The 27,788-nt window shown below is 41.5% G+C and overlaps 1 protein-coding gene and 1 long non-coding RNA gene across 2 annotated transcripts; both read right to left on the bottom strand.

The window, feature by feature from the left end:
• Positions 1 to 537: 537 nt before the first annotated feature.
• Positions 538 to 27,788, bottom strand: YWHAG (tyrosine 3-monooxygenase/tryptophan 5-monooxygenase activation protein gamma). Its single transcript, XM_004268818.3, has 2 exons — positions 27,487 to 27,788; positions 538 to 3,953 (listed from the first exon to the last, which is right to left on the bottom strand). The coding sequence occupies exons 1-2, from the start codon at positions 27,571 to 27,573 to the stop codon at positions 3,297 to 3,299; spliced, it is 744 nt and encodes a 247-aa protein (XP_004268866.1). The 5' UTR covers positions 27,574 to 27,788; the 3' UTR covers positions 538 to 3,296.
• On the bottom strand, positions 9,646 to 21,834 carry LOC125961506 (uncharacterized). Its single transcript, XR_007472294.1, has 2 exons — positions 17,578 to 21,834; positions 9,646 to 17,354 (listed from the first exon to the last, which is right to left on the bottom strand). It is a non-coding gene; the product is annotated as an uncharacterized LOC125961506 (long non-coding RNA).

The following is a 27,788-nucleotide window of genomic DNA, read 5'->3' on the forward strand; positions in this document are numbered from 1 at the left end:
CGTGGGCACATCCTGACAGCTGCCATCAGAAACAGCAGGCTGCTGAGTGCAGCCCACGTCAACTAAGGCTGCTGACCACCTCAGAAGACTTAAAAATTAAAAACCCAAGACAATATATTTATGAATGAACATCTTAAAATGCAAAAACCCACCTCATTTAAAACACAATGAGATCTCCAATGGGCACCTGAGAAATACCAAACCAGGCACGTGACCCGGTTTTCATTTAGACCTATATCCCCCACCCTCAGGGCTCAGAAGTTTAGTCACTTGACCGAGAATCAAAAGGAGTCATGATTCAAACTTAAGGTTCGTTTCATAATAGAAACAATGGAGACCCAAAAGATGCGATCATTTTTTAAGGTCAGTAAACCCAGGTCTGATTCCCAGAGGTAGGCACTTTCCAATATACACCATTTTGCCCCTTTCCCCCCGCAGTCCAACCTCATTCTTTGAGTGGGGCAGAACACCCATGTCCAATCAAACCTTCAAAAGCAAAGGAAAATTTCAACTCATTAAATAAAACTAGCACTGACATCAGATCTGTAAGTTTATTTGCTCAATGTACGACAGCTACATAATGACTCACATTCATGATATTCCATCACTGAGGAAAACTGCTAAGAATGGTCCGTGTGTGAAATAATTCCTTAGAGAAACACGGAGTTGGAAAAATAATCACTGATTAGACCTTAAAAATAGTTCACTGCATAACATGACAAAAAGCACAAAGGCTCATTCAGAGAACATATTCGTTGTTCTCCTACACTGTAATAGTTATAATTTCACCATGACAAACACCAGACATTAAGATTAAGCTAACACTGGTGTTTCTTTTGCTTCCCCCCCACCCTTAAAAACAAAATATATAACTGCATGTCACTATAGCAACATCCAAAACAGATCAATTTGTTACAATCACTATTTGGTAGAGCAAACTTTACCCCCAAAAGGAAAAATTAAATTAAAAAAACTTTAAAAAATTTGAAGACTTAATTTTTTTTGTCATAGGAATACATAACACCTACAGTATAAGTTAATAAATTTCAAGCTACTGTATAGAAATACAACACTAGCATGCACAATATTGTATCAATAGAGTAATGGAGGAGTAATCATTTCACTGGAGAGACAGCATCATAGGCAAGTGCATTTCTTTAAAAATAAAGAAAAGAAAATAAACCATTCAAGCTGCTTAAATATCAAGTCTCCCATTCCCTCCTTCATTTTTAGCCCTCAGACATGGTTTTATCTTGCATTATTCTAAAAAGCAGCCAGAGCCAAAGCTAAAATTTAAAAGAAAAATAGGTTTTGTAATTCCAGTAAATCATTTCCAAATGCTACAAGGAAGGACACAGCACTGCTCACTGAACATGAAGATAAATTAAGGAAAACCCCACCAACCCCCCACCCCACCCCGCAAATCTGTTCCCATCCGTGGCATTGACCTTAGGCCCCTGTTAGGGCACAGAAGCTATAAAGCTCTCTTCTGTTAGTTCTTCCGGTAGGTTTGGTTAGTTGGGACTTCCGCTCTAGCATATGGAGGGGGCCTTCTAAGGAAAGTCATGCTGGGTAACTGTGCCACATTACAGAGCATCGTCACACTCTTCTATCTTCACTGTCACCTGGATCCTGGTCAACACGTGCATTTCACAACTGGAAGCTCCATTTTCGTTTTAGCAAAAGCAACTGTCAGGTTTTCCTCAATTACTACTCATTCCTCTCCCTGCCTAAATAAAACAAACAAACAAGTCTGGTGTCATTACCTATCTCAGCAGTTCACAGTTACTGACTTTATAAAAAAGGCTGAATGCACATGCAACAGGTCGTGTGTTAAGACTTATCCAAAATGAGAACCAAGGACCTAAGGCTAACTGAAACAAACTTGTGGAAATAGCATCGTGGTTTCCTTCAATTCTAAAACGTGTACAGATGGCACAAATGAATTTCCAACTTCTATGCTTTCATTAAAAAGAAAAAAAAATACATAGAAAAAGTTTTGGTCAAATAGGAGTTAAGTATTTATTATCTGATAATGATTTTAGTTTATTTTCCTACAATGATTATTTGGGGAAGGAGTGTTTTCAGGGAGGAAAAACTGACACACGAGGCTCCTGAAACTGGACAGAATGTTTACGAATAGAGCTCTTCCTTTAGGATTTTTCTACCAGTAAGCTCCTAGCACCTGAATTTTCACACACTGCACCACAAACTTTCTCAAAACGACCGCCAACTTCTACAACCCAACAGCTTTTCAACCCACCCGAGTGCATGCCCTGGGCACAAGGTACAGTACGGAAGACTCAAGTGAGGAGTGAGACAGCAGTGCAGTCCCTGAGGAAGAAGCTATGGCGGCTGAAAAAAATCAGGATTTCTCTGGAAATATCAGCACAGTAAATGACATACAGACCTGAATTTTCTCTATTTTTGTGGTGTTTAACGTTTCTATTAAAGTGATTAATCATTTTTGTGGTGGATTTAAGTTAAGAAGAAAGAAGGACAAAAATCCCACAGCCATCTGCCAAGCACCTATTCAACAAAACCTAAAGTAGCTTTGATTCTCCTCAGGCAAGCCTTCTGGCCTAGGAGACAGATAACAGCAAAACCAACCTGGATGAGGCTGAATAAGGATGTAAAAGCCAAAATAAGAAAAACACACAATCACAATGGCTTGATGTCACATATGGCTGTAATGTAGAAATACTGTAAACTGCAATTTAGTGTTAATACTGTCAACTAATCAGAAACTTCTGAAAACTGGCAAGGCCTAAACCACAAGGATAAATATACCTTATGTTCTAAGTCTATCAGCTTGGGATTTTAACTATTCCATGTCTGGTAGAGTACACCCTGAAAAACAAAATGCACAGCTAAAACAGATGAGCTAGAAAGTACCCAGAACTTAAAAGACAAGAGCATATGTACATAAAAATCCTTACTGGAACCACAGAACTTATTGAATGAGGGCTATTCCGTTTAAGTTTTCTTTTCATCTTAAAACCCTATTTTCTAGCAATAAGTTAAATTAAGGACAGCTCCACTTGCATTAATCTACAGAACAGTCCATATGCCAGTGTGAGGCTGCTATTCCAATACCAGCACAGCTAGCCTGACTTTCCACTAGTGGTATTTTGGCAAAAATGTCAAAGAGGCGATCAAAGACAGGACAGGTCGTGGGTTTCTCCCTAGGAAGGTCATCGCTCCCTTTCCCTCCCCCACCCGACCCCCAACTCATGGGAAAAAAATAAAGACTGCAGTAGTAGCATCAGCGTGTGCTGCCAGTCCACCTGGGGGCCTTAATTGTTGCCTTCTCCACCGTCGTCATCTTGCTGATCGCTTGTCCAGAGCGTGAGGTTGTCTCGGAGGAGCTGCATGATGAGCGTGGAGTCCTTGTAGGAGTCCTCGTTGAGAGTGTCGAGCTCAGCAATGGCGTCATCAAAAGCGGTCTTGGCCAAGTGGCAGGCTTGCTCTGGGGCGTTCTGGATCTCATAGTAGAAAACGGAGTAGTTAAGGGCCAGGCCTAATCTAATGGGGTGAGTGGGCTGCATGTGCTCCTTGCTAATCTCATGGGCTTCGCTGTAGGCCTTCTCAGATGACTCCACGACGGTCGCCCTCTTCTCTCCAGTGGCGACTTCAGCCAGGTAGCGGTAATAGTCCCCTTTCATCTTCAGATAAAACACTTTGCTCTCATACTGGGTCTCACTGCAATTTTTGATCAGGTAGTTATCCAGCAGGCTCAGCACATCCTGACATACGGCCTCCAATTCCTTCTCTATTTTTTCACGGTAAGCACGGACCATCTCTATCTTCTTCTCATTACCATCTGCAGATGTCTTCTGCTCAATGCTACTGATGACCCTCCAGGAAGAACGGCGTGCCCCAACTACATTCTTGTAGGCCACAGAGAGAAGGTTTCTTTCTTCATTGGACAGTGGCTCATTCAGCTCTGTCACCTATTAAGGAGGAAAGAATAAAGAGCTGTCATGGTACAGATGATGTCAGTTGGGTTAATCGTATCTTTATGCCACTAAAACACAAAGAGGTCTACCAGCTGATTAAAGTAATCAACAAACAGAAGTTGGGCTGTGTGGTTATATGGAAGAGGGATAGAGCGGGAAGGAGCAACAAAGAAGGGAAAAACCTGCGACCGGCTCAATGGTGCCTGAACCCCTGCTTTCTCCCTAGAGAAGGACACATAGGCTTATTATCACACAGCTGTTCCAGGAAAGAACTATCAAGTCTAACTCTTAGATGTAAAATCGAAATTTGATCTAAATTACAAAAGGTCAACAAGTCTCTCATGCAACATTACGTACATACTGATCCTAAGGATTTTAAGTATAGATGGCTTATATATCTCATCAGTTTTTTTAAGAAAAAAGAATGACAGCTGCTTCCTAACCTTGCCCTGTCTACCAAACGTCGGTCCCATCCATTTTGGGTGAGAGTATCTTGCCTACCGGGTGAGAACATAGTCAGTCAACGTCAAGTTGACTTTTGAGAAACAAAGAAACTTTTCTTATGTTAAAATAATATAAATTACGAACGCCAGAAAGGAAGTCAAAATTGGGGGCACGGGATTGACTCTGATCACTGACATATTAGCAACTTGGGGAACATGTGTTTGTAGTGTCTGAATACAACAGCAATAAAATGGAGAGGTGAGCAAAGCACTTCCGAGCTGAGGTGGCCAACAGGAATTAATGCTTCTTTCACTTGTGCTAGAAGGTCTTCGTCATCCCAAACACTAAGAGCCTTGAGGACACTAAAGCAACGGCACACCGATGTTGTGTATTTTTATGACTACCAAGCAACTGCATATAATAAAGAAATTAAATCAAGTGACTAAAACTATTTAACTTATATTACCTGATTTCTGTGATGTCAGAGCCATACACCTCTAAGTGTCTAACAACCATATGAAACAGAAAATTTTACAAGGAGTGACTGAGCTCTTACTTTTTTTCCTATTCTGAGGTCACATTTTTATTTGCCTGGTTAACTATCATATCTAGACTGGTACATACTAAGTCAACGGCATTATCAGAAACCCCAGATCATGAGCTCTTTCCTATGACTTACAACAGACTAGATGCTTTCCTCGCCTCATTCTCTCATGTACCTGCGCTCCAGTGGTAACATGTTAATTGCAAAAACCTTTCATACTTCTGCCCTTTGTTCTTCTGCCTCTGCCTAGAACAACTACCAGTGCTCCTGCCTGGAAAATACTTAGACAACTGTCAAGAACCAAGTTATACTCATGGCTTCTATGCAGTCTTGCCCAGCTCTACTCCTCCCACCCCCAGTTAAACTGGCTACTCCCTGTTCCCTGTGTAGATCAACCACAGCACCCATGTAACACTGTATTACTCAGAGATGTGAAAGGTACTGGGATGTAATCCAAAAAGATAAGCTAAAGTATCTGGGGGGGGAAGGGCTGGGATTCCAAGAGACTTACCTGTGTATGGACCGTTTACATTTGGTATGTATTCCTCTTTTATCATGGAAGAGGTCGGGGTGGGAGAGGATTATACTTAAGGAAACTGGTTGTAAAATAGTTCCTCTCAGATACAATCAAATCAGAATGTAAACCATACTTATTAGTTCATATGCTTTGCTTGCTAATTCTCACAACATCCAGCAAATAACACACTCTCAAATTCCTAACTTTTTGAGTGGTTTTTCTGATGCTAACCTTTTACTATGCATTACTGATTCTCCACTCTACACTAGACAGCAACAGTAGCTCTGCCAGAGGTGGCCTAGGGGAAGCAGATGCAGAGTGGGGGAACAGGGCTCTGGTTCTACTGGACTTCAGAGCAGAAGGAAACCAGCACAGAGGTGCTTTTTACTCTCTGAGCGCCCCTCCACCCCCCCACCGTGGAAACACTGCTTCCCCTGAATAGGAGGCTTATCATCTCACATCCAATTTCCCATATATTTCTGGACTTTGGAGAAACTATTCCCAGCACTCAGCCACTGTCACTCCTGTCAATTTCTGACATATATGCAAATAACCCAGAAGACTGGGGCTTTCCAGTCCCACCATTTACTAAGTGACCTTGGGGACAAGCCATTTCATCTATCTGGGCCTCAGTTTGCATACAGATTTCTACCTCTTTCATAAGATTATAAGGGTGTATCAGATGAACGATAAAGTGCTCCCAACACAGTAAAGTGCTATAGAGATGTGAGCATTTACTTCTTTTATTCGGCCAAGTCATGCGCCTGCGGGATCTTAGTTCCCTGACCAGGTAGACTGAACCTGCGCCCTCGGCAGTGAAAGCCCGGAGTCCTAACCACTGGACTGCCAGGAAATTCCCTTGAGCAATTACTTTTGAGAACACCTTGAATAATGTCCCTTCACTTTAAGTCTCGCCATAGGAGGCCTCTGTATTCCTCACATCATCTCGTTTATCTTCTGCTCAATGCTACTAATGTATAAGAGATATCAAGTATCTCTTCTCCATTTCATGCTATTCTCTAGTCCTTAGCTCCCTTACATCACTTCCTTTCCATAAACTTTAATATCATATAGCCTGGAATAACTCCCCAGACTGGCTTTCAAACAGGCTGAGAGGCCTCTGTAGGCCCGAGGCCCGCATACCATAGGACACCAGCCCATATTCACTGAATGAATGTGCAGATATTGAAGACTAGCCACCTCTAGAGTAACCTGATAACTGTCTCCAATGCAAGAAGCTGTGATGCCTAAGGCCACTGAGATCGGGTTCTGGCCTTTCCCCTAAATCATGCTATCCTTATTTCAAGAGCCAGCAACTATTTAAAGCTCAAATTACCTCACCAGTACTCTATACCGTTAGGTCTCCTGCTGCAAAAGTTGGGCTAAAGAGCCCAAAGGTAGCCATTTGCGCTTATGTAAAATTTGTCCAGTTGCCTCAGACAAGCTGGAACATGGAGATTATGAAATGCCAACATCACCTTTAGATACAGTAACTCAACCACATTTGGGACATACCCAGATGTTCTCTGCCACTGAAAAACTATGTTAGAGGGGAAAACCTTTAATTCTAATAAAAAAGTCTGCTCAAAGGAACTAAGATTTCTCTAAAAACCTTAAATCAGAATTTTTTAAAAAATCCTTAATATCAAAATGATTGTATGAGAGATAATCTGTGATTTTTTACATTAAAATAAAATAGAGATCCCAACCATCCTAGTTTCAAAAGTCAAGATAACTTTTTTTAAAAGGTCAAAAAAAGTATCCACATAGTGTTCACAAAAGGTTTAACCAAGATCGAATGCCTATTCAGTGTAGGAAGATGTGAGATATGTATCATTTGGGAAGCAAGGTAATGTCTTTCAAAACAGTCACTGAACTGTTTCTAAGAACGCAATACTTGTATATATGGTCCCCAAAATTTACTGTCATGGCTACTGGAAAATGTGGACAGTTTGTACATTCTCCAGTTTTATGTTCTGGTTAAAAATAAAATTAAGGGGCTTCCCTGGTGGCGCAGTGGTTGAGAGTCCGCCTGCCGATGCAGGGGACACGGGTTCGTGCCCTGGTCCGGGAAGATTCCACATGCCGTGGAGCGGCTGGGCCTGTGAGCCATGGCCGCTGAGCCTGCGCGTCCGGAGCCTGTGCTCCGCAACGGGAGAGGCCACAACAGTGAGAGGCCTGCGTACCGCAAAAAAAAAATAAATAAATAAAAATAAATAAATAAAATTAAGGTTTCTCTTCTCAACTCCTATGATACTAGCTCAAGTTCAAATTTCTTTCAGTGAGTTCGAGAGAGCTGTTAGCAAAAAGGTTAGAAAAATCTGTTATTCTCACCAACAGTTTAAGAAATAAAACTCCCCAAATCCCAGCTGCTAAGGCATCAGATATTAATTAGTTATCAACTGTTGTCCCCTAAGAGTTGATGAGGAGAGAAATCTTCTCTACCTAAGATGAACAACCCATGAGATTCTTGGAAAGCTATTTAGATAACTTTCTGACCCTGTGGTCTTGGAGCACCAAGTCATTCACAATTCTTCAACTTACCTATGGAGAACCTTAAATTGTAATGAGTGCAACTTCAAATGTTTAAACTCCTTAAATGAAACTTGAATTAAGCTTACTTTACTTAAAATGTATTTCTATCAAGCCGAATCTTGTACAATAACTTATGATGGTGAGTAAGACGCCTTGACTTAAGGAAAGCTGAAAATCTCCACAAAGAACTTACATTCTGTTCACATCCAAATAAGATAGGAGGGATGAACAGGCAGAAAAAAGGATTCTTAGGGCAGTGAAACTATTCTGTACAATACTCTAATGGTGGATACATGTCATTACACACTTGTAAAAATGCACAGTATGTACAATACCAAGACCCCAATGTAAATGATGGACTTGAATACTAATGGTGAGTCAGTGTAGGTCCATTGATGGTAACCAGCATACTACGCTGGGATGCTGACAGTGGGGAGGGGCAGGGGGGCATACAGGACCTCTGTGCTTTCCTCCGTGAACCTAAAACTGCTCTAAAAAATAGTCTATTAAAAAAATGAGTTAGCAGAAACCAGGTATAACATTTGGCCCCATGAAGCATTTTTGGTCCTAGGAGTGATATCACCTGAAAGAGCCAAGAGGCCATAAAAAGGGTAAATGCAGTGACTGCTATATATGAACACCCTACACCAAAAAGAAAAACGTGACAAGGTGCAAAATCAGTCTCAGTGTCCATGTAATGGACAGTTATCTATATACTGTGCAGGCAGCAGAATAACCCACTGCAAGTAAATGTGACACTGTTCTGCTTGCACAAAATTAGTCATGTATTCTAGAGATGACCTGCTAAATCTCAAATTAAAATTTCTGAAAATAATCTGAAGTCATGTCTTGCACATGTGGACAAAATGCCTCAAACTTGAAGTACAGTCTGTACAAAAAAGAGTTAACACAACAGCCTTGAGACTACTATCTTTAGAAAGGTCTGCTTGCAAAGTTGACCCTTGGCTAGCATCTGAGAACTAAGATTTTGGAAGGGTTCCCACCATCCACGACTAAGAATGGCTCACTGTCCCTAAAATGTCTGTCCAAACAATGTGGTTTATGCTAAACACCTGTTTTCCTTCTAGGAGTCTTGAATTTGGTTTGTGCTAGGCAGAAAGTGCCTTTGTGAGCATCCCTCAATGGATGAGGGGCAGGGAGGGTGGGAGGGAGGCTCAAGAGGGAGGGGATATGGGGATACATGTATGCATATGGCTGACTCACTCCGTTGTACAACAGAAACTAACACAGTAGTGTGAAGCAATTATACTCCAATAAAGATCTATTAAAAAAATACCAATAAACATTTTAAACATCAAAAAAACAAAACGAAACGAAAAAACCCTTGGGTACTGAGTCTCTAATGAGATTCCCAGCAGACATTTCACACACGCAATCTGTGTGAGTCCCCTGAGAGAAGACTCTGGAAAATTTGCACCTGGTCACTCTGATCTTCGCCCCAAGCACCTTTTCCCTCTGTTGATTTAGCTTTGCATCCTTTCACTGTAATAAATCATAGCCAAGAGCACAGCTATATGCTGAGTCCTGGCAGATCACTGAACATGGGGGTAAGTCTTGGGGACCCTCAACACATATTCAAACTCTGCCTGGAAAGCTCATCAGATGGCCTTTTAGAAGCCAGCAGAGGGACTTCCCTGGTGGCGCAGTGGTTAAGAATCCGCCTGCCAATGCAGGGGACACGGGTTCAAGCCCTGGTCCGGGAAGATCCCACATGCCACAGAGCAACTAAGCCTGTGTGCCACAACTACTGAGCCTGTGCTCTAGAGCCCGCGAGCCACAACAACTGAGCCCTCGTGCCACAACTACTGAAGCCTGTGCGCCTAGAGCCCGTGCTCTGCAACAAGAGAAGCCACGGCAATGAGAAGCCCGCGCACTACAACGAAGGATAGCCCCCGCTCGCCACAACTAGAGAAAGCCCGCGTGCAGCAACAAAGACCCAATGCAGCCAAAAATAAATAAATTAAAAAAAAAAAAGCCTACACAAAAATTTACCAATTTAAAATAAATAAATAAAAGCCAGTAGCAATGACCCTGGATAAAAACTGTGCTGAAGGGAAACATTCCAGGAAGAGGAACATCCTAGAAGAAAAATGAAACTTCCATGGCATATTCAGGGCCAAGCTCAAGGTCTCATGGATGAGAGGAGAGCTTCCTGAGAACCTGGGCTTTTCTGACAGCCACCAAATCCTATGTTCTTTTCACAACTACCCTAACAAGGTGGACATTATACGTTACAGGTGTGATGCGGAGAAATCAACGGACTTTTTCCCAAAAATCACACTGCTAACACACAGCAGGGCAGGGACACAAACTCGGGTCCTCTGGTTTCAAATCCTGTGCTCTTTCTCCCACCTTGAGTCTCTGAAGATGTAAACCTTGCAACATGTCACAGAGAAAGGACTAGTTTCTCTAATAGAGCCTGTACCTTGTTTTACTGCGCTTCACAGATACTGCAGTTTTTTACAAACTTAAGGCTTGTGGCAACCCTGTGTTGTCAGACTGATGGCTAGCAATTTTTAGCAATGAAGTACTTTTTAATTAAGATATGTACTTTTCTACAACAAGGACGTACTGTATGGCACAGGGAACTATACTCAATATCTTATAATAACCTGAAAAAAATATATATGTATAATTGAATCACTTTGCTGTACACTTGAAACTAACACAACATTGTAAATTAACTAAACTCCAATAAAAAAATATGTACTTTAAGACATGCTATTGCAGGGAATTCCCTGGTGGTCCAATGGTCAGAACTCCGTGCTTTCACTGCCAAGCGTCCAGGTTTAATCCCCGGTTGGGGAACTAAGATCTCACAAGCCTCACAGCGGCACAGCCAAACAAAAACAAAAACAAAAACACCTTCCTAAAAGGAATTTAAGACCAATCAGTAATAGAAAAGTGAGCAAAAGGAATGGACAATTGAAAAAGAAAAAGGAAAATGTAAGTAGAGTACTCAAATTCATTCATTTTATAAATGCTAATTTTTCTCCAATCAGACTGGCAAAACTTAAACTTTGATGACTCACCGTGAAGGCTGATACTGTGGATAAACAGGCACTCGCATCCATTGTTGGAAACCATAAATTAGTACAAACTTTATGGAGGGCAATTGGGAACAGCTGTCAGAATTACAAATACTAAGAAAACTTCTGACTCTGCCATTCCACTTCTAGAAACTGATTCACTGCCATCATCTGTAGCAGCTAAAGTCTTGGAACCACCTAAATGGTCCTCGATGGAAGTCTGGCTAGATTATGAAACATCCACACAACAGAGTTCTAGGTAGCCATTAAAAAGGAATTTGTATGCTCTCACTGTATTTCTAGAAGGGTCTGAAAACAGAGCGGCTGGGAGGCAGTCAAGGTTGAGGAGGTTGAATTTTGACCTGTTACCAGTAGTACCTATTCAAACAAACCCTCTCCATAACTTACCGAGTTAATCACACCCACGATTAAAGTTTAAAGTCAATTTTGAAAACCAAGTTTTCAAAAAAAGCTCAAAGCCAGCAGTTTTATGTAAACAAGTTTACTGATGTAAATAACTCAAACCCACACCTGCTGCTTTGTGCTCACCACCTCGCTTCTACCAAGAATACCTTAAAAAGCAAAAAAACCCAAAACTTAGTTGCATAAAAATCTTTCATTATATCTTTATACAGATTAGGGCTGATATATGAAATACATACTATAGATTTCAGCCCTGTTCCACTGAATTACTAATTCTAACATTTTTCCAGTTTACTCCCTACCTAATTTTATGGTTTCCAAATATCACTTGTCCTTTCCCGTGGTTAGATTTCTTATACTGTATCACATCTACTGCAAGGACAAGGACAACATTAATAATGCTTATAATGTGCATCTTTGTTTCATTTTGAATTTAATGGAATACGTCCAGTGTTTCATTCTTAAATACCAACTCTTTGTTTAAAAGATACTTCTATCATGTTAAGAAGTATTCATCTATTCCGTATTTTTCTAAATAACTTTTGTAGTATCAAAAATGAGATCTTCACTAAAATTATAATACCTCCTTGGTCCTCCAGATAACCCTTTATGATTTAGTACTGTTATTTCCATTTTAGAGTTTAGAAAATTAAGGCTCAGAGCCAAAGAATGGAATGCAAATCTCACGGCTCAAAATCCCATATGCTTTCCACTATATGACTGGTTCTTAACCAAGGAGGAGCTTTTTGTAAAACACTCTCCCTAGCGCCCTAACCTTCAAAGATTCAGTATTGCATGGGATCCACACACGTCTATTTCTCCAGGTTAAGAACTGCAGGACAATGTTCCTCAAAATGTTGAGTTACCACGTGACTCAGCAATTCCACTCCTAGGTATATACAAAAGAAATGAAAACATGAGACCCACACAAAAACTTGCACACAAATGTTCCCAGCAGCATTAGTTAAAACAGCCAAAAAGTGGAAACAATCCAAATGTCAACAGATGAAAAGATAAGTTAAATGTAGCATTATCCATACAATGGAATATTATTCAGGCATAAAAAGGAATGAAGTTCTGATACATGGTACCACATGGATGACAATAAAAATATTAGGCTAGTGAAAGAAGCCTATCATCAATGACCACATATTATGATTCCAGTTACATGAAATGTCCCAAGCAGGCAAATCTATAAAAACAGAAAATAGATTAGTGGTTGCTTAGAGCTCTTTTTGTTGGGGGGGGGGGCGGGGAGGCAGGGCAGAGGGCAGTGACAGCTTGCTAATGGTACAGGGTTTCTTCTGGGGAGGTGACAATGTTCTGTATTTAGATACTAGTGATGGTTACAAAACTCTGAACACACTAAAAACCAGTGAACTGTACACTTCAAATGGGTGAATTGTATGGTATGTGAACCATATCTCAATAAAGATAAAACTGCTGCACTATGCCATAGTCTCTACAGCACTTTCACACATGTCAATAATTAATTAGCTTATTTGACAAGTTCAGAATTCCAAATACTTCATAACATGTGGGCTGTTACAAAGAAAACCCACTATAATACAGCATGAACCTCTACCTCTTATTTAATCCTCCTCTTGCGCTTTCAAATAAACTACGTAGTTTGACATAGGTTAATATTTCTCAATAGCCTCGCCAAAAATGAGAACGAGAGCGTTATCTCTATTGCTCAGATATAGTTAAGCAAACCTGAAAAGGGATAAGAATTTTACATTCCCTACCATGGGTATTCTTCATTATGAAGCAATTCAATTCTGCCACTATGGGGAAAAAAGGCAGGAGAGAAATATACTAAAATAACAACTTCTCAAATTACAGACAATCCACACACAAACCCAAAGCTGTGCTCCCCTCCCTCTTGCAGACCCTGCTGGGTGCTCTTCCAACCCTCTACTTGGACACCTGGGAGAATTCTGCCTAAATCCACCTTTAGAGAGTAACATCAGAAGTACCTGACTTGAAGATAAAGCTAAGTTTATCTCCCCTAAAACTGCCAGTCGCTAGCCTTAAGAATTTTATTTCTTGGAGCCAGAATCACTTCTTCAAACAGATAGTCCTCATACCCCTAGGTCTTCTCTACTTAACTGTTTCTATGATCTAGATACAACTCCCCTCATCATCCTGACTCTTTCCCCCCAAATTTGCCAGTACTCGTCAGTCTGCTATTTAGAATACACCACTTCACACTTTAGCCGGGCTATTTTCTGAATTCAGCACAAATGAACTAACATTTATAACGCTAGTTTTACCATAGATCTGCTTTTTTTGGGGGGGGAGGGGGGCAGGGGGAAGAAGGTAAATAAGCTGGTGTATTTGAAAATGCTGTATAACCTATGGTACAGTGCATTTTAAAAGCAGCTCTATTTAGATATTATCTACCAGGCAGAGGCCAGGCATGCTGGTGAACATCCTACAATGCACAGGTCAGCCACATACAAGAGCAAAGAATAATTTGCCCCAAATATCAATAGAGCCCTGCTTCAAGTCATCAATACCCAGACCCAGGTCTCGCAGTCTTCCTCATATTACACACTCCTCTGCTATCATGCTTTTCCAACCACCTAAAACGCACTTCCAGAACTATGAAGAAAAATTCTCTATATGTCATCTTTTAAGCCCTAATTCAAATACTACACTTACTTCCTGAAGCCTGAAAATTCCTCAGGCAGAACTAACTACTGCTTACTCTGTGTGTAACTTTCACCTTGCAGTTATTATACTGCTTATATCTAATGCCTTGTAGTTTAACTGTATACCTTTCTTTCTCCTAAAAGGACTAAAGTCCTTAAGGGCAGGTAGCACACTTCACTCAGCAGTGAATCAACCACAGTACCTAAACTGTCACTTCCAAATGTTTAAGTGACATGAATCTACATAGGCTGTATCCAGCCCAGACTGTTTGCATAAATGGTCCTAATAACTCCCTCCAACCCTGTGTGTATCTCCTTCCTTTTAAATGATTTCGCAGCTCCTTCCATCAAGAACTTCCATCAAGAACTTCCATCAAGAACTATATTTCCGCAACTCTATAATCTGAACTTGATCATGAGACTTGCTTTGGCTAGTAGAACATTAGCAAGTATGAGGTAAGCAAAGGCCTGAAAAGTGCTTGTGAATCAGGACTCGCTGCTGGGAACCTTCCCCAGGCAAAGAAGCCTGGGTTAACCTGGAGATGAGAGGCCTTTACCTCTTCATAGTTATTCCGGCCCCACAGGAGCAAGTCTAGACCCAAACTACCTGGCCAGTATAAAGAACTGTGATAAACAAGAAATATCTGCTTTAGGTAGTTTGATACAAACAAAAACTTAACGAATATTAAGATGGCTATTGTTAAGTGCCACCTGCATCAAATGTAACGAACAGTTGAATTTTAGGGTCAAGGTACAGGACCTGAAGCAAAAACAAGGCCACTTCATTAGCCGAGATTCCACCCATTGCTCCAGTCTGATCTCACTTTTCAACAACCGGGACAAATGCCAAAGCTCTGCAGCTCACCATTTAACCTCACAAATCAGGAAATAGATATACTATGCTCTAGCACTCCCTTGGCTAGCAGTCAAATAACCCTATTCTAAAAATTAGTTAACTGGAGCCTCAACTAAGGAGCCCGCCTGGCACAACTAAGACCCGGTGCAACCAAATAAATAAATATTTTTAAAAAATAAAAATTAGTTAAATCAAAATTAGTTATGCAGGTTCTTATACAAGCCCATACTGACTCCCTCACAATCTTCTCTTTCATGCCTTTTCTGTGCTTCTAAAATTTCTCCTAGAATCAATGTCATGTTCACTTTCTTTGAGATTGTTTACCTGTATCCAGACCTCTGGCCCTACCTCCTTATCCAAGGCTACTCCCTCAAATTAATTCTGAACAACAGTTCAGTTATCTCGATTCTGACAACTTATCCCTAAACCACACCTTTAACCTCACTCACAACCATTCATTTTTTTAATTTTTATTTTATATTGGAGTATAGTTGATTTACAATGCTGTGTTAGTTCCAGGCGTACAGCAAAGTGACTCAGTTAGACATACACATGTATCCATTCTCTGCAGTCTCTTCCCATACAGGTTATTACAGGATATTGAGTAGGTCCTTGTTGATTATTTTATGTAATGTGCATACGTTAATCCCAAACTCCTAATTTATCCCCCCGCCCCACCCCCAACCATTCACTTTAAAAATCAAACTCCTGCGAGTTCCTGGGCAGTCCAATGGTTAGGACACGGCGATTTCACTGGTCAGGGAACTAAGAGGTGTGGCCAACATAAATAAATAAATAAATATTTTAAATAAATAAAGCAAAAAGACATAAACAAAATTAAAAAATAAAAAATTTTTTAAAAAGGGGAGTTCGCTTGTGGTCTAGTGGTTAGGACTTGGAGCTTTCACTGCCGTGGCCTGGGTTCAATCCCTGGTTGGGGAACTGAGATCCTGCAAGCTGTGCGGCACGGCCAAAACAAGTAAAAAATAATAAAACCAAACTCCTACCTACCCTTCAATGTTACCAGCCCTCACTTCCACCTACTAGACTCGCTCTTGAGCCCTCTCCTTTATTCTCAGCCCCTTTCCTTTAGGTTTTATTTCCTCCTTGTAAGCTTCATCAAGATCCATCAAATTCAATTATTTTTGCATTAATATCAACATTCCTATGCCTTGTCCTTCTGCTATACCATCTCTAAACACCCAAATTCTCCATCAATAGAGCCACCCAGCCTGCTTTCAACACTTATACCCAAAATATGGTGCGGGGTAGGGGAGAGGGAGAGACCAAAAAAAACTAGATTGTAATCACTACAAATTAAGGCTTTTTAACCTCAGCAGGGCCCTTAGCACTCACTGCCTGGCAACCCTTGCTCTACTACAGCCTCTTCAAAGGAAAGTGACCAAAGGCCTTTACTTGACAAACAACTGCCCCTACCACTGCCGCCTCCGCCCTGTATGCAAACAAGATGCTTCTTCCCTCTCAAGATATTCCCATCAGTCACTCTCTTTCCTGTACTTTCCCATTAACATGTAGTCCAAGTTGAGGTTTAAAATAAACAATGCCGGGGCTTCCCTGGTGGCTCAGTGGTTGGGAGTCTGCCTGCCGATGCAGGGGACGTGGGTTCGTGCCCCGGTCCGGGAGGATCCCGCGTGCCGCGGAGCGGCTGGGCCCGTGAGCCATGGCCGCTAAGCCTGCGCGTCCGGAGCCAGCGGGGGAGGCCACAGCAGTGGGAGGCCCGCGTACCGCAGAGGAAAAAAAAATAAAATAAACGATGCCTTTTAATCTCATCTGTTTCCTTCAAAATCAAGTTTCTGAAAATTAGCCTATACTTGTTACCATTTCTTCACCTTTCATTCACTCCTCACCCCATTACCACTGTCATCAACTGTCTTCCTACCTCACATATCCCATGTTCTCTTATGTCTTAATCTTAATTCTTAAGGGATCTATAACACTGCAGACTAACCCCCCTTTCTTGATACTCTTGTCCACTTTGTTAGCTTTCTTTCTTGGTTTTCTATCACCATCTACTTAGTCTTTTCTTCCTCATTCCAGTCACTACTGAAGTGGGATTCCCCAGGGTTCACTTTGACTTCAGCTCTCAATTTTGCCTAGGTGACCTTATTATGCCTGGTAGGAGACTCCCACTAGAATGTTAGTTCTGTGAGGGCAGGGGATATTATATCCTCCAGGTCTGAGACTAGAACCGGGGCGTTAGTGGTTCCTAAATAAATATTTATTTACTTAATGAATAATAAGTAACACTGAGTGCTTAACCTGTGCCAGGCCCTGTTTTAAGAGCTTTTCATGAATTAACTTGTAGCCATGATGCTTCCATTTACCGCCACTTAAATGTTTCCTCAGGGCTTCCCTGGTGGCGCAGTGGTTGAGAGTCTGCCTGCCGATGCAGGGGACACGAGTTCGTGCCCCGGTCCGGGAGGATCCCACATGCCGCGGAGCGGCTGGGCCCGTGAGCCATGGCCGCTGAGCCTGCGCGTCCGGAGCCTGTGCTCCGCAACGAGAGAGGCCACAGCAGTGAGAGGCCCGCGTACCACAAAAAAAAAAAAAAAAAAAAATGTTTCCTCAAACACAGCATGTCAGCAACTGACTTGATCTTCCCCATCATTTCTCCTTCCTCCTCCTCCCATCTCCAACCATCAAATTCTCTCTCTCAAATCTGCCGTCACTGTCCATGTCCTGTTCCTCATACCTTCAGAGCAGACCCTGCAATACTAATCAGTCTTGTCCCTCTGCCGCACTGTCCCCCTCTTCAACTTCCACACTGCTGCCAAGGTTCTCTCCAAACCAAAAACCGGACAATGATCCTCTTCTGCCTGAAACCCTTCAATGACTCTCCAAAGCCTAAGAAAAAAACCCAAACTCCACAAGGCCCTTCATGAACTGGCTCCTGCCCCTATTTACCTCTCTGGACTCATTTCCTAACATTCTCTCAACGCAACCAGTAGTGACTGGATCAATCATGCAACAGATTCTGCTCCCTGTACATTCTGCAACTAAACAATGCTATTCCCTCTGCCTGGACACTCCTTCCTCCAGCCTTTCCCCTCCCCTCAACATCCACCCCTCACTGCTCTGCTATCATTTCTCTAGGAAATCTCCCCTGATGCTCAGGGTGACTTCAGTGTCCTGATACCACAGCACTGGGCTGACCTTCACTTTCTGTGTGTGGAAGTTCCCACAGACGTTCAATAATCCCCTCACAACTCTACCTTCCCTGTGTGAATTCTGGATCAGTACCATTCACTTCTTCCACTGCCTAGAACATCTACAAAATATTCAAGTTAACATTCTTTTCTTCCTTTGATCTTCACTTAAATCCCCTCAAAACATGTTTCCACATTCCAGTTTGTGAATTCCACACAAGCCCATATTATCTTTGATGTACAAAAAAGTCACAGCTTCCTCCCATTTCTTTCAAGTGAGGTATACTCTTCCATTCAGTTTGAGTAGCATCCTTTCACTTCTTGGCCATACCTGTAAGACTCCAATGGCAAAAGCATGGTACTTACCTCCTTATGCTAAAAAACTGCAAGTTCTCCTTTGTTAAATGGTATTTAAAACACACCACAGTCATGGGACCAAATATTTTCTAGAAGAAAGATTACACTCATATTGAGTATTTCATCTTAGGGCTGTCCTAAAGAAGTTTGCTCTGTATTAAAAACCTGGATTACATAACAACCCTCTCAAGCACAACCAAATGGGAAAATATTAAATATGCAGCAGTTTGAAGCAATTTCAAAGCTTCTGCAAACAATGGAACATTGACTAAAATTAATGAAAACAGATCACTGAGACAATAGCTAAAAGATTACCAGTATCCATGTATACACTTCACCTTTGACTCCTTTTTGAAAACTAAAAAACCTTTTAAAAGAGGCCGAGATTTAGGAAAAATACTTTTAACTCAAGCCTTAATAAGCAAATTACTTAAACATTTCTGCCTGTAAAATGGGACCATCACTTTATAAAACTGTTGTGAAATTAAATGGGAAAACTATAGAAAGATGCTTCCCAAGTGACAGTAAATGTCCAACTATATTGCAATATTTTAATCTGAGAGTGTGTAACTTAAAATTTTGTCTTCCGGGCTTCCCTGGTGGCGCAGTGGTTGAGAGTCCGCCTGCCGATGCAGGGGACACGGGTTCGTGCCCCGGTCCAGGAGGATCCCACATGCCGTGGAGCAGCTGGGCCTGTGAGCCATGGCCGCTGAGCCTGCGCTCCGCGGCGGGAGGGGCCACAACAGTGAGAGCCCCGCGTAACCCCCCCCCCCCAAAAATCTTGTCTTCCCAAAAATATTACAGTCAGTGCAGAAGTCTATAGAACAGATGTGAAAAAAGTCATACCCAAAAGTACACTAGGTTTTCCACTGTGTTGTGGAACTCATCAACATTTCAGGGTAATGCTATGCCATAACAGCTTAGTAAATTATAGTACTGACGTGATTTTCACAACAGATGTAAACACTTGCTAAAAAGCTAGTCTTAATCATCCTTCATTAAAAAATATATGTATTTATACAGCCAGCCAGATTATGAAGAGAAAAACATGATCAAAATGCAAGAGTACCATAAATCCAAAATAAGAACTAGCTATAATTCAGTGTTTTTGAGAATCTATATGCTAGACAGAGTTCTAAATAAGTAATGTTAATAGAAATATATTTTATGCAATTTTAAAGTTCAATTCATTACTAAAGCTGTTTGAAGTTTACCATGTTGTTTTCTCTTCCTCAATAAATGGTTCCAAAAATCTAGCCTTTTTCTGCAGGACCTTCGAATGGTAAAAAAATAAAACGGCAGTATACTCACCTGTATTACTGATATCAATAAACTAGTCAACTCCATACTTCTGAGCATGGAATTCAAGCCCAAGGTGTCCGGGCCCAGACAGCTAGTGTATGTACGTATCTACCTACCTACCTACCTACCTACTCATACCTACAACCAGTACCATGATAACTTTAAGGCAAAAATGATTTTTTAAAAATGCTTGGCAAGGAACAAAACCAAACAAAAGCAAAACTTGTTTATCCACATCGCCCTCAACAAATCAATTGGGTTTTAGCACTTCTATCAGATTGGTGATAAAAGCCAGAACTGACAAAAGATATCAGCCTTTGTTGTCCCTTTCCCAAAAAAGGCAGTAAAAAACAGTCCAGTAATGATAAAGCCCTTCTCTAAACCTACCTGACACAGCACCACCTTTCCTCTCCCCACTCGTGACCCATCCAGCCTTTCCTCCTCCTCTTGAGCAAAGGCTGATGGGAAGCAGCACTTGGATGTCAACTGAGAGAAACACTCCTCTTAAAATCAAGGAAAAAATTATCTGCCACCTGGATTATATGCCTTAAGCAAGAAACTACACTTTGAGGTTGCCAAATCTGAATATAAAGAGATCTTGCTGGTAATTGGAACATTTGTGGGAAAAAAGGCGTAATTTTAGGTCAATAAAAAACCATCTTGCGGGCTTCCCTGGTGGCGCAGTGGTTGGGAGTCCGCCTGCCGACGCAGGGGACGCGGGTTCGTGCCCTGGTCCGGGAAGATCCCACATGCCGCGGAGCGGCTGGGCCCGTAAGGCATGGCCGCTGCGCCTGCGCGTCTGGATGACTGTGCTCTGCAACTGGAGAGGCCACAACAGTGAAAGGCCCGCATACCCCAAAAAAAAAAAAAGAAACCATCTTGCAAGATGGTAAATACCAAGGGGACCAGAACAGTAGTAAAGTATATAGACAGAAGATTGGCCAATATGCTGACAAACGGTGAAACTGGTTATATGGAGTTATATCATGCTATTATCTTTATTTTGCATATACTTGAAAGTTACCATATTAGTTTTTTTTGTTTTGTTTTTTTTAATTTTTAAAAAAGGTACTCATTCCAACCACAAGAAAGCAGAAGAGAAGCTTGCCACAAATAAGCTTGCAGTTAAACTTTCCCCTGTTTCAACCTCATTTTCTCTTTCTGGAGCAGAAAGGGCAATAGGGTATCCTTGAACTTTGAACCATGTGTATGTACTATCTATCCAAACAAGTACATCTTCCAAAACTTTTGAGATACATACCAGTGCTAGTGATGGTTTCAAGTTCCTTAAAAATTCTTAGCAATTCTTTCAAAAATTCCACTTTGGGGTCTCTGTCCTAATATACAATCTGTGTTGAAAGCTTTAGCCACAAAGATATTCATGGCAATATTATTTATAAATTTGGAAACGGCCTAAATGCTAAATAAAAATTAAATTATGACACACCCACAGGACTGTTCAGCCACTGAAAATACTGATAACAGAAGAAAATATCCTTGAAATATCAAGGGGAAAAAGCAAGGTGCAAAACCCTGTAGAAAGACATGATGGAAATATCCCTGCATAGGGAACTGTTATGGTGATACTTGTCATTTTTCTAGCGTCCTAAAGGCCAGACATTTTTGTCATCAGTGGTCTGTCCCACTGATAACAACCTTCCAAAAACCAGAGTCCCTTAGAAGATCAGAGCACCCCCAAATCAAGATATTCTAAAATTTTTCTTCCCTACTCACTTGTCCCCACCAGCTTTCCTTGTCCTACGGAATGCTGTTCTGCTGTTCTTACCCTATCTTGTTATTTCTCCTTATCCTCACGCACTGGGTCATTTTCAAACTACTAGAAAAAAAATACAGTGTCTGGGGTTCCCTGGTGGCGCAGTGGTTGGGAGTCTGCCTGCCGATGCAGGGGACACGGATTCGTGCCCCAGTCCGGGAAGATCCCACATGCCACGGAGCGGCTGGGCCCGTGAGCCATGGCCGCTGAGCCTGTGCTCCGCAACGGGAGAGGCCACAACAGTGAGAGGCCCGCGTACCGTTAAAAAAAAATATATATGTATATGTATATGTATATATATACACATATATATATATATATAGTCTCAACTTTAAGTCTCTATTTTTACTACACAGATGTAGTTAGAAAGACCAGAGGTGAGTCATATGTGAAGAGTGGAGTATGATTTGAAAATAACATCTATCCACCGGGTCTAGCCATGCCAGGCAGGCCCTCATTTAAGAATGTCCTGGCGGGAATATGGGATTGTTTGCATGGCGACTATCCATCCTGGGCTTCTGCTGCAAAGACATACTCATTCACTATTTCATGTTAGACCCATACAAAAGGAGCATTGTGTTGAACTGAATAGCACTGAATTGAAACAATTCAGTCAAAAATATTTTAAGCTTATTTCCACATCCTTAAAGTACTGGCACCATAGGCAACTTTGTTTCCTAGATCTTGGTTATTTGAATACGGTAGCTTAAGTGCCATATTAATAACTCCTTTCAGAAAGCTAAAGAAGTTTTAAATGATCTCTCTTCAAAACAAACCTTCTTTTTCAAAGCCTTCCTCTTGTTATCTCTTAGCCTTCTCTCACTTCTCACACCACCACAGCTGCTCTTCATACTCGGCGGTGGGGGAGGGTGGATGAGGGATTCCTCTCGCACTACTGTCATTACATGTTCAGCTGCCCACTGTCGTCACTGTCATATCCCCAGCTCTGGCACCCCTGTTCTAGCAACAGAATTATTAAGAGGGAAAAGCTGACACTACACCTGGGTCCTACTCACCAAGTTTGGCTTTACATCTCTCCAAAAATAAGGTATCGTTTCAAAGATTAAAAGGATAAGACCAATGAGTTTATTTGGAATTTTTAAAAAATGTCATATTAAAAATCTACATATGTAAGAACACTCTCATTTCTATCTACTTATTCACAATGCAACTAATGCTATGCACCACATTATTCAACTTAGGTAAAGAAAAATCTACCTCCGTGGGACACTCTTACAAGTGATATGCTGATGAACATTTGGTTTAGACTTCACGAGTTCTTTTAAAAGGAAGAAAAAAAAAGACTGATGCAAAGTCTTACAAGATTTACAAATTTTTATTGTTTCTGCAAAATCATGGAACCAAATAAATTTAACCATTTATCTTAAAATTAAAGCTTTCTTTTGGGAATTTTTGTTGATCACTTTTCATGTAACTGTTTTTTTATGACTCAAATTCATAAATTAGTAAAATCAAAATTTCAAGTGCCAGTCTAAAGCAAGATAATATGGTCTGGTACTAAACCAAAATGATAGGTAATACCTAAAATGGAATGTGGGGAAGACAGCAGAAAAATGATTATGACAGGAAAGGCCATAAGGCAGCTCATGTTGATAGCCTTTATAGCCTAGAAAGGCAACAAATACAGGTTCCCTATAATTACAGTCTCGAATATCTGGTCAAGCTCTAACAAACAGAGCTTAGAAAATAAGACAAAAGACAATGGTTTATATGTGATTTTTTTCCCTTTGACTGTTAAACATATAAAGTGGTCTTTGCTTCTTTTTTTCCACATCTCATGGAATCTGGTAGGAATACGAAAGAATCAGATGCCCTGCCAGATAAAACTGTTAGGGCTGGTGATACTGGAGACAAGAAGTTGTTCCTGGCAGCCTCAGAAACACCAAAACAATGTATTTAACATCTTATTTACGAGAAGCCCATGCTTGAATAGCTCACCACTCTCAGCACTGCCGGAACCCGGGCCACACAGCAGGGCAAGTGTGTCTAACAAAGTCAGTCTTGGGGTGGAAAATGAGTGATGATAAGAACACCAGCAAAATTCCTATGATCTCCAAATAGTTAACAGTTTGCTCCGATTTCAGGTAAATTGTTCTTATTCATTTGTGTGAGCAACGTATAGTTTTTAAGCTCTGTAACTTTTTAAATGGAAATACAAACCTAGCCAAAATAAGTCCCCTTTTCAATTTATGCTGAAAGGTTCGGATGTTAGAAAACAAAGAGAAAGGGATACTGATTACCACTGGCTGTGAGCCCTGCACTATTGACACATTCCTGAATCAGTAATGTGCTGAAATCCAGCCAGCTATAGCCAGACCATCATCACTTTTTAAAAATATCATTTTCCTATTTTTTCTAGAGGTGATGGCTGCACATCATTGTGAATGTACTGAATGCTACTGAATTGTACACTTGAAAGTGGTCAGTTTATGTTGTGACTTTTACCTCAATAAAAACAAAATCATTTCCTCCACTTTTTAATAATTTAGAGTTTGGTTTAATAAATAAATAAGGCTTCCTCCAAGTATAAGGGGATGAAATCCTCCCTAGGGTCTGCAGTTAATCCAAAGAACTGTAATGAGGATGCACATTCAGCAACATCTTTTATCTTAATATAATCCAAAAGATACATATGAAATTATTTAAATAATTAGAAAAGGCACTTAAGAGTCATTTCAGTTACTGTGAAGGTTAACATAAAAAGCAAACTGTCATCTGTATTCTTTCCACCCCAAAGAGAACAACTGAAACCACATGACTGATTATAATAATGGCTGGCAGAACTCCACCTCTGAAGAGTCTAAAGAGGTGTCATTACTCCATTAGTGATAATGGCTATTGATCTAGCCTCCTGGAAGAGCTAGTAGGAAAAACAGAATATTTAACATTGTAAAACCTTTTTAAGTATATCGATTCCACCACGAAGACTTTTTTATATAATTAAGATAGCCTTTTGCCACTAATGCCCCCCAACACACCCGAGTTAAATTGCTTAACCCAGTAACTTCAACAAAGTTACTAGCCCAGAACCTTTTCTGCCCGCCCTCCCCCCCCAGGAAAGTACCAGTAGCCTACTTAGAATATTAACTTCTCAAGAGGCTATTAAAATCCAAAGGACAAGTCAATATTGTCTAACAAGCAGGAAACATCTAGGTGTTTGCTCTTTTTAGATATAAGCCCACACATGTGTCTAAAAAGACTAAACTTCCTTCTTTCCTCTTTTCCAGAATACATCATTTTATCTCTATCCTGGTCACCCACCTACAACTATCACAGGTCCTAACTCTTTACTACTAGGGTAACTTCATCCGATGCAAATAACTTTAATCACGCTAGCATCTGGATGACTTCAGCCTTAGAAGAGAACTCAAGTGGTAGAACTGAGTATTTTCTTTGTATCTTCCTGTATTTTCCAAATTCTCTGATGAGATGATCTTTATAAACAAAGGAAGAAACAAAGTTTTATAAATAGTTACCTTTTCTTAAGCACCTACTATATTTTTTATTTAATCCTCACAACTTTGTCAAGCAGGTGTTGACCCATTTTACAGATGAGGAAAATGCAGATCAGAGGTAAGCCTAATTCCTCAAAATCATGGTAAACAGATTTGGAAAAGGTCTGCTATATTTTATAAACTGTTTTTTCCTGCACATTCAGTTAAGGAGCAGAAACATAAACACAGCAAAAGAGAACTTTTCCAAATCCCAAGCTAAATTGTTCTGTAATGGATTCTCATTCCCTAACGTTTACTGAAAATGCCCCAGCAGGAAGTTATAATATTTTTAAGGTTTTTATTAAAACCTGCCGAGTTAATAATTTGCAATAAACCCATGTATACAGCTCATCCCTGCACTATGAGCATAAAACATATTCTTGTTTAAAACTTCTATCTTTATTCCTTCATTGCCCAATTTTAACAAATGTTTAAAACCACGACTGTATCTTATAAACTTTTGAGAAAACTACAAATACGAAGGTGAACAGGCATAGTCAGACATCCCTGATTTGCACGTCTAAGGATAAATGAAATTCTTATTTGGACGACCAATTCTCATCCGGTGGAAGACAAAATGCTCAATTCCACCTGGCTTATCTGCTAATTTCTGCATTACCTTGGACAAATGCCATCTGCATACTCCCTACCAACCCATTAGGTGCATTGCAGCCTCTGTGTCATTGTGTGTGACATCACTGGGTTGCTATGGATATAGGAGCGAGGTCACTCGCTTTCCTGTGAAACTAGAAATATGGAAAAATTAGAAGAGTCTAAGTAATGTGAACTAAAGATACTGATATCTGCTAAAGTGCAACTTACATCATTTGAGCTTTAAAGACAGCAACTGTGGCAATAATATTAATACAGCAGTACTCCAAATGTCAGAATCAATTCTCTTCCTTAATGAGATAAAAATCTTCTTTGTTAATGTATCTGGCTTAGATACACAGGCATCAGCATTGTCATCTTCTGTGAACCAGTAAAGTTATTCAAGAATTAATCTGCAATACCTATACTGCTTCATTAAAGAGGTTTAACAGGCAAGGTACACTCCTCCATCCGCTGCACACTGGAGATGCGTTTTAAAACCTTTGTTACATAAGGCAGGAAGTTAGATATGAAAATAGTGGGAGACCGAAATCATTAGATAATTTTACGTTTCATTTAATAATGCTCAATATTTCCCCAATCCTCTAATATCAAACTGGTTGACCACCCATTAGGTGAATATAGTGTTACTGACAAAATGGTGCAATACAAGCAGGAATCTGCAAAATGCGACAACTGGAGATCAGTATTCTCTTTTCATCAGCATTGAGGATGCGCTAGTTTTTTTTTTTTTTAAGCTTCAGATGCATCTAACAAAACAAATTAAAAAAAAAAAAGAAGAAGACTTTTTCCCCTTTAAAATAACTCCTCCCAGCCTCCACCCAGTCTAGGCTCTCTGCAATACGACAAATGCAGAATCTTCTGGAATGACTTGATACTGCCTCCCACCACCGCTTTGTTTGCAATATCAGATCAGAGAATATTTTTTCAACTTATAGGAATTTCGACAAATGTGTGCCTATATTTAAAAAAGAAACAGCATATATCACAAACTGAACTAGTCAGCTAAATTCACAACCTTTGTTTTAAAGACAATACCAACACTTTTCAATACGAAAGCCGTAGGAAAACAAGGAGATGACATATTGAGAACAATCAATGAAAACGCTAGCGAGACAAACGTGCCCCCTTCCTAAAAGCAAGAGGACTTGCTTTGGGGCATACAGAAAGAGGAGCCTTTTGTTAAGAAAAACGTGAGCAAGGAGGTTTCGATTTTGCATCTTGGAGCCCAGGTTTTCAGGACAGCCTACATTTTTCCCGGGGAGGTCCTAAAGGATCTGTCTGGAGAGGCAGTGGGAAGATTTGGGGAGGGGGGGAGTATCAGAAAACCGGGAGACCTGCTGAGTGAATGGGAAAGGCGCCGCCCAGACATCAGGGAGAAAAGAGGAACCGCATCCATGCGGTCCCCCGCCCCCACATGGCCAGGCTGGGAGGAGGGGAAGTGGGGCACAAAGGATGCGCACGGCCCCTGCTCAGGTCCCCAGCAGACCCGGAGGCGCAGCGGCCAGAGACCCAGCTCCCGAGACCAGCCCTCCAAGACCCCGCCCCAGCGCGGGCGCGTGGGGAGGGCCGAGGCGGCAGCGCCGCCGGCCCTGGGGAATGCTCGGGGAGGCCGCGTCACACCCGGTCCTCAGCGCTCTCAGGACCCTCCCCAGCCCCCTCTGGGGCGGCCAACCTGCAGGAGCGACGGGCGACTAGTCCCCAAGTCGACCCCGCGAAAGCCCGCGTCTGCGAAGGGGCTGGGGCGAGGCGGCGGGGGGGAGGAGAAACTCACGTTCTTCATGGCCGCGGCCATGTCGTCGTAGCGCTCCGCCTGCTCCGCCAGCCGGGCTTTCTGCACCAGTTGCTCGCGGTCCACCATCTTCACGGGCTGGGTCGGGCCGGGCGAGGAGACCAGGGCGGCCTGAAGGGCTCGGAGGGCGGCTGCGGGCGCGGCTGGAGCCCGTGTGCCGGAAGGACCGACCCACGAAGCGAGGGGCTGAGGCGACGGCGCGAAGGCTGCGGCTCGAGCTGCGACCGCGGGACCGGGCGCGAGGTGGCTGCGGCTGCTGTGCGTGCCGCGGGCGGACAACCCTC

This window comes from Orcinus orca, chromosome 16, assembly GCF_937001465.1.
Source record: "Orcinus orca chromosome 16, mOrcOrc1.1, whole genome shotgun sequence".
Lineage (NCBI taxonomy): Eukaryota > Metazoa > Chordata > Mammalia > Artiodactyla > Delphinidae > Orcinus > Orcinus orca.

Coding starts and splice junctions, on each gene's coding strand:
- YWHAG (XM_004268818.3), bottom strand. CDS start 27,573: ATGGTGGACCGCGAGCAACTGGTGCAGAAAGCCCGGCTGGCGGAGCAG. Junction 3,954..27,486: donor TGGCCGCGGCCATGAAGAAC/GTGAGTTTCTCC, acceptor CCTCCTTAATAG/GTGACAGAGCTGAATGAGCC.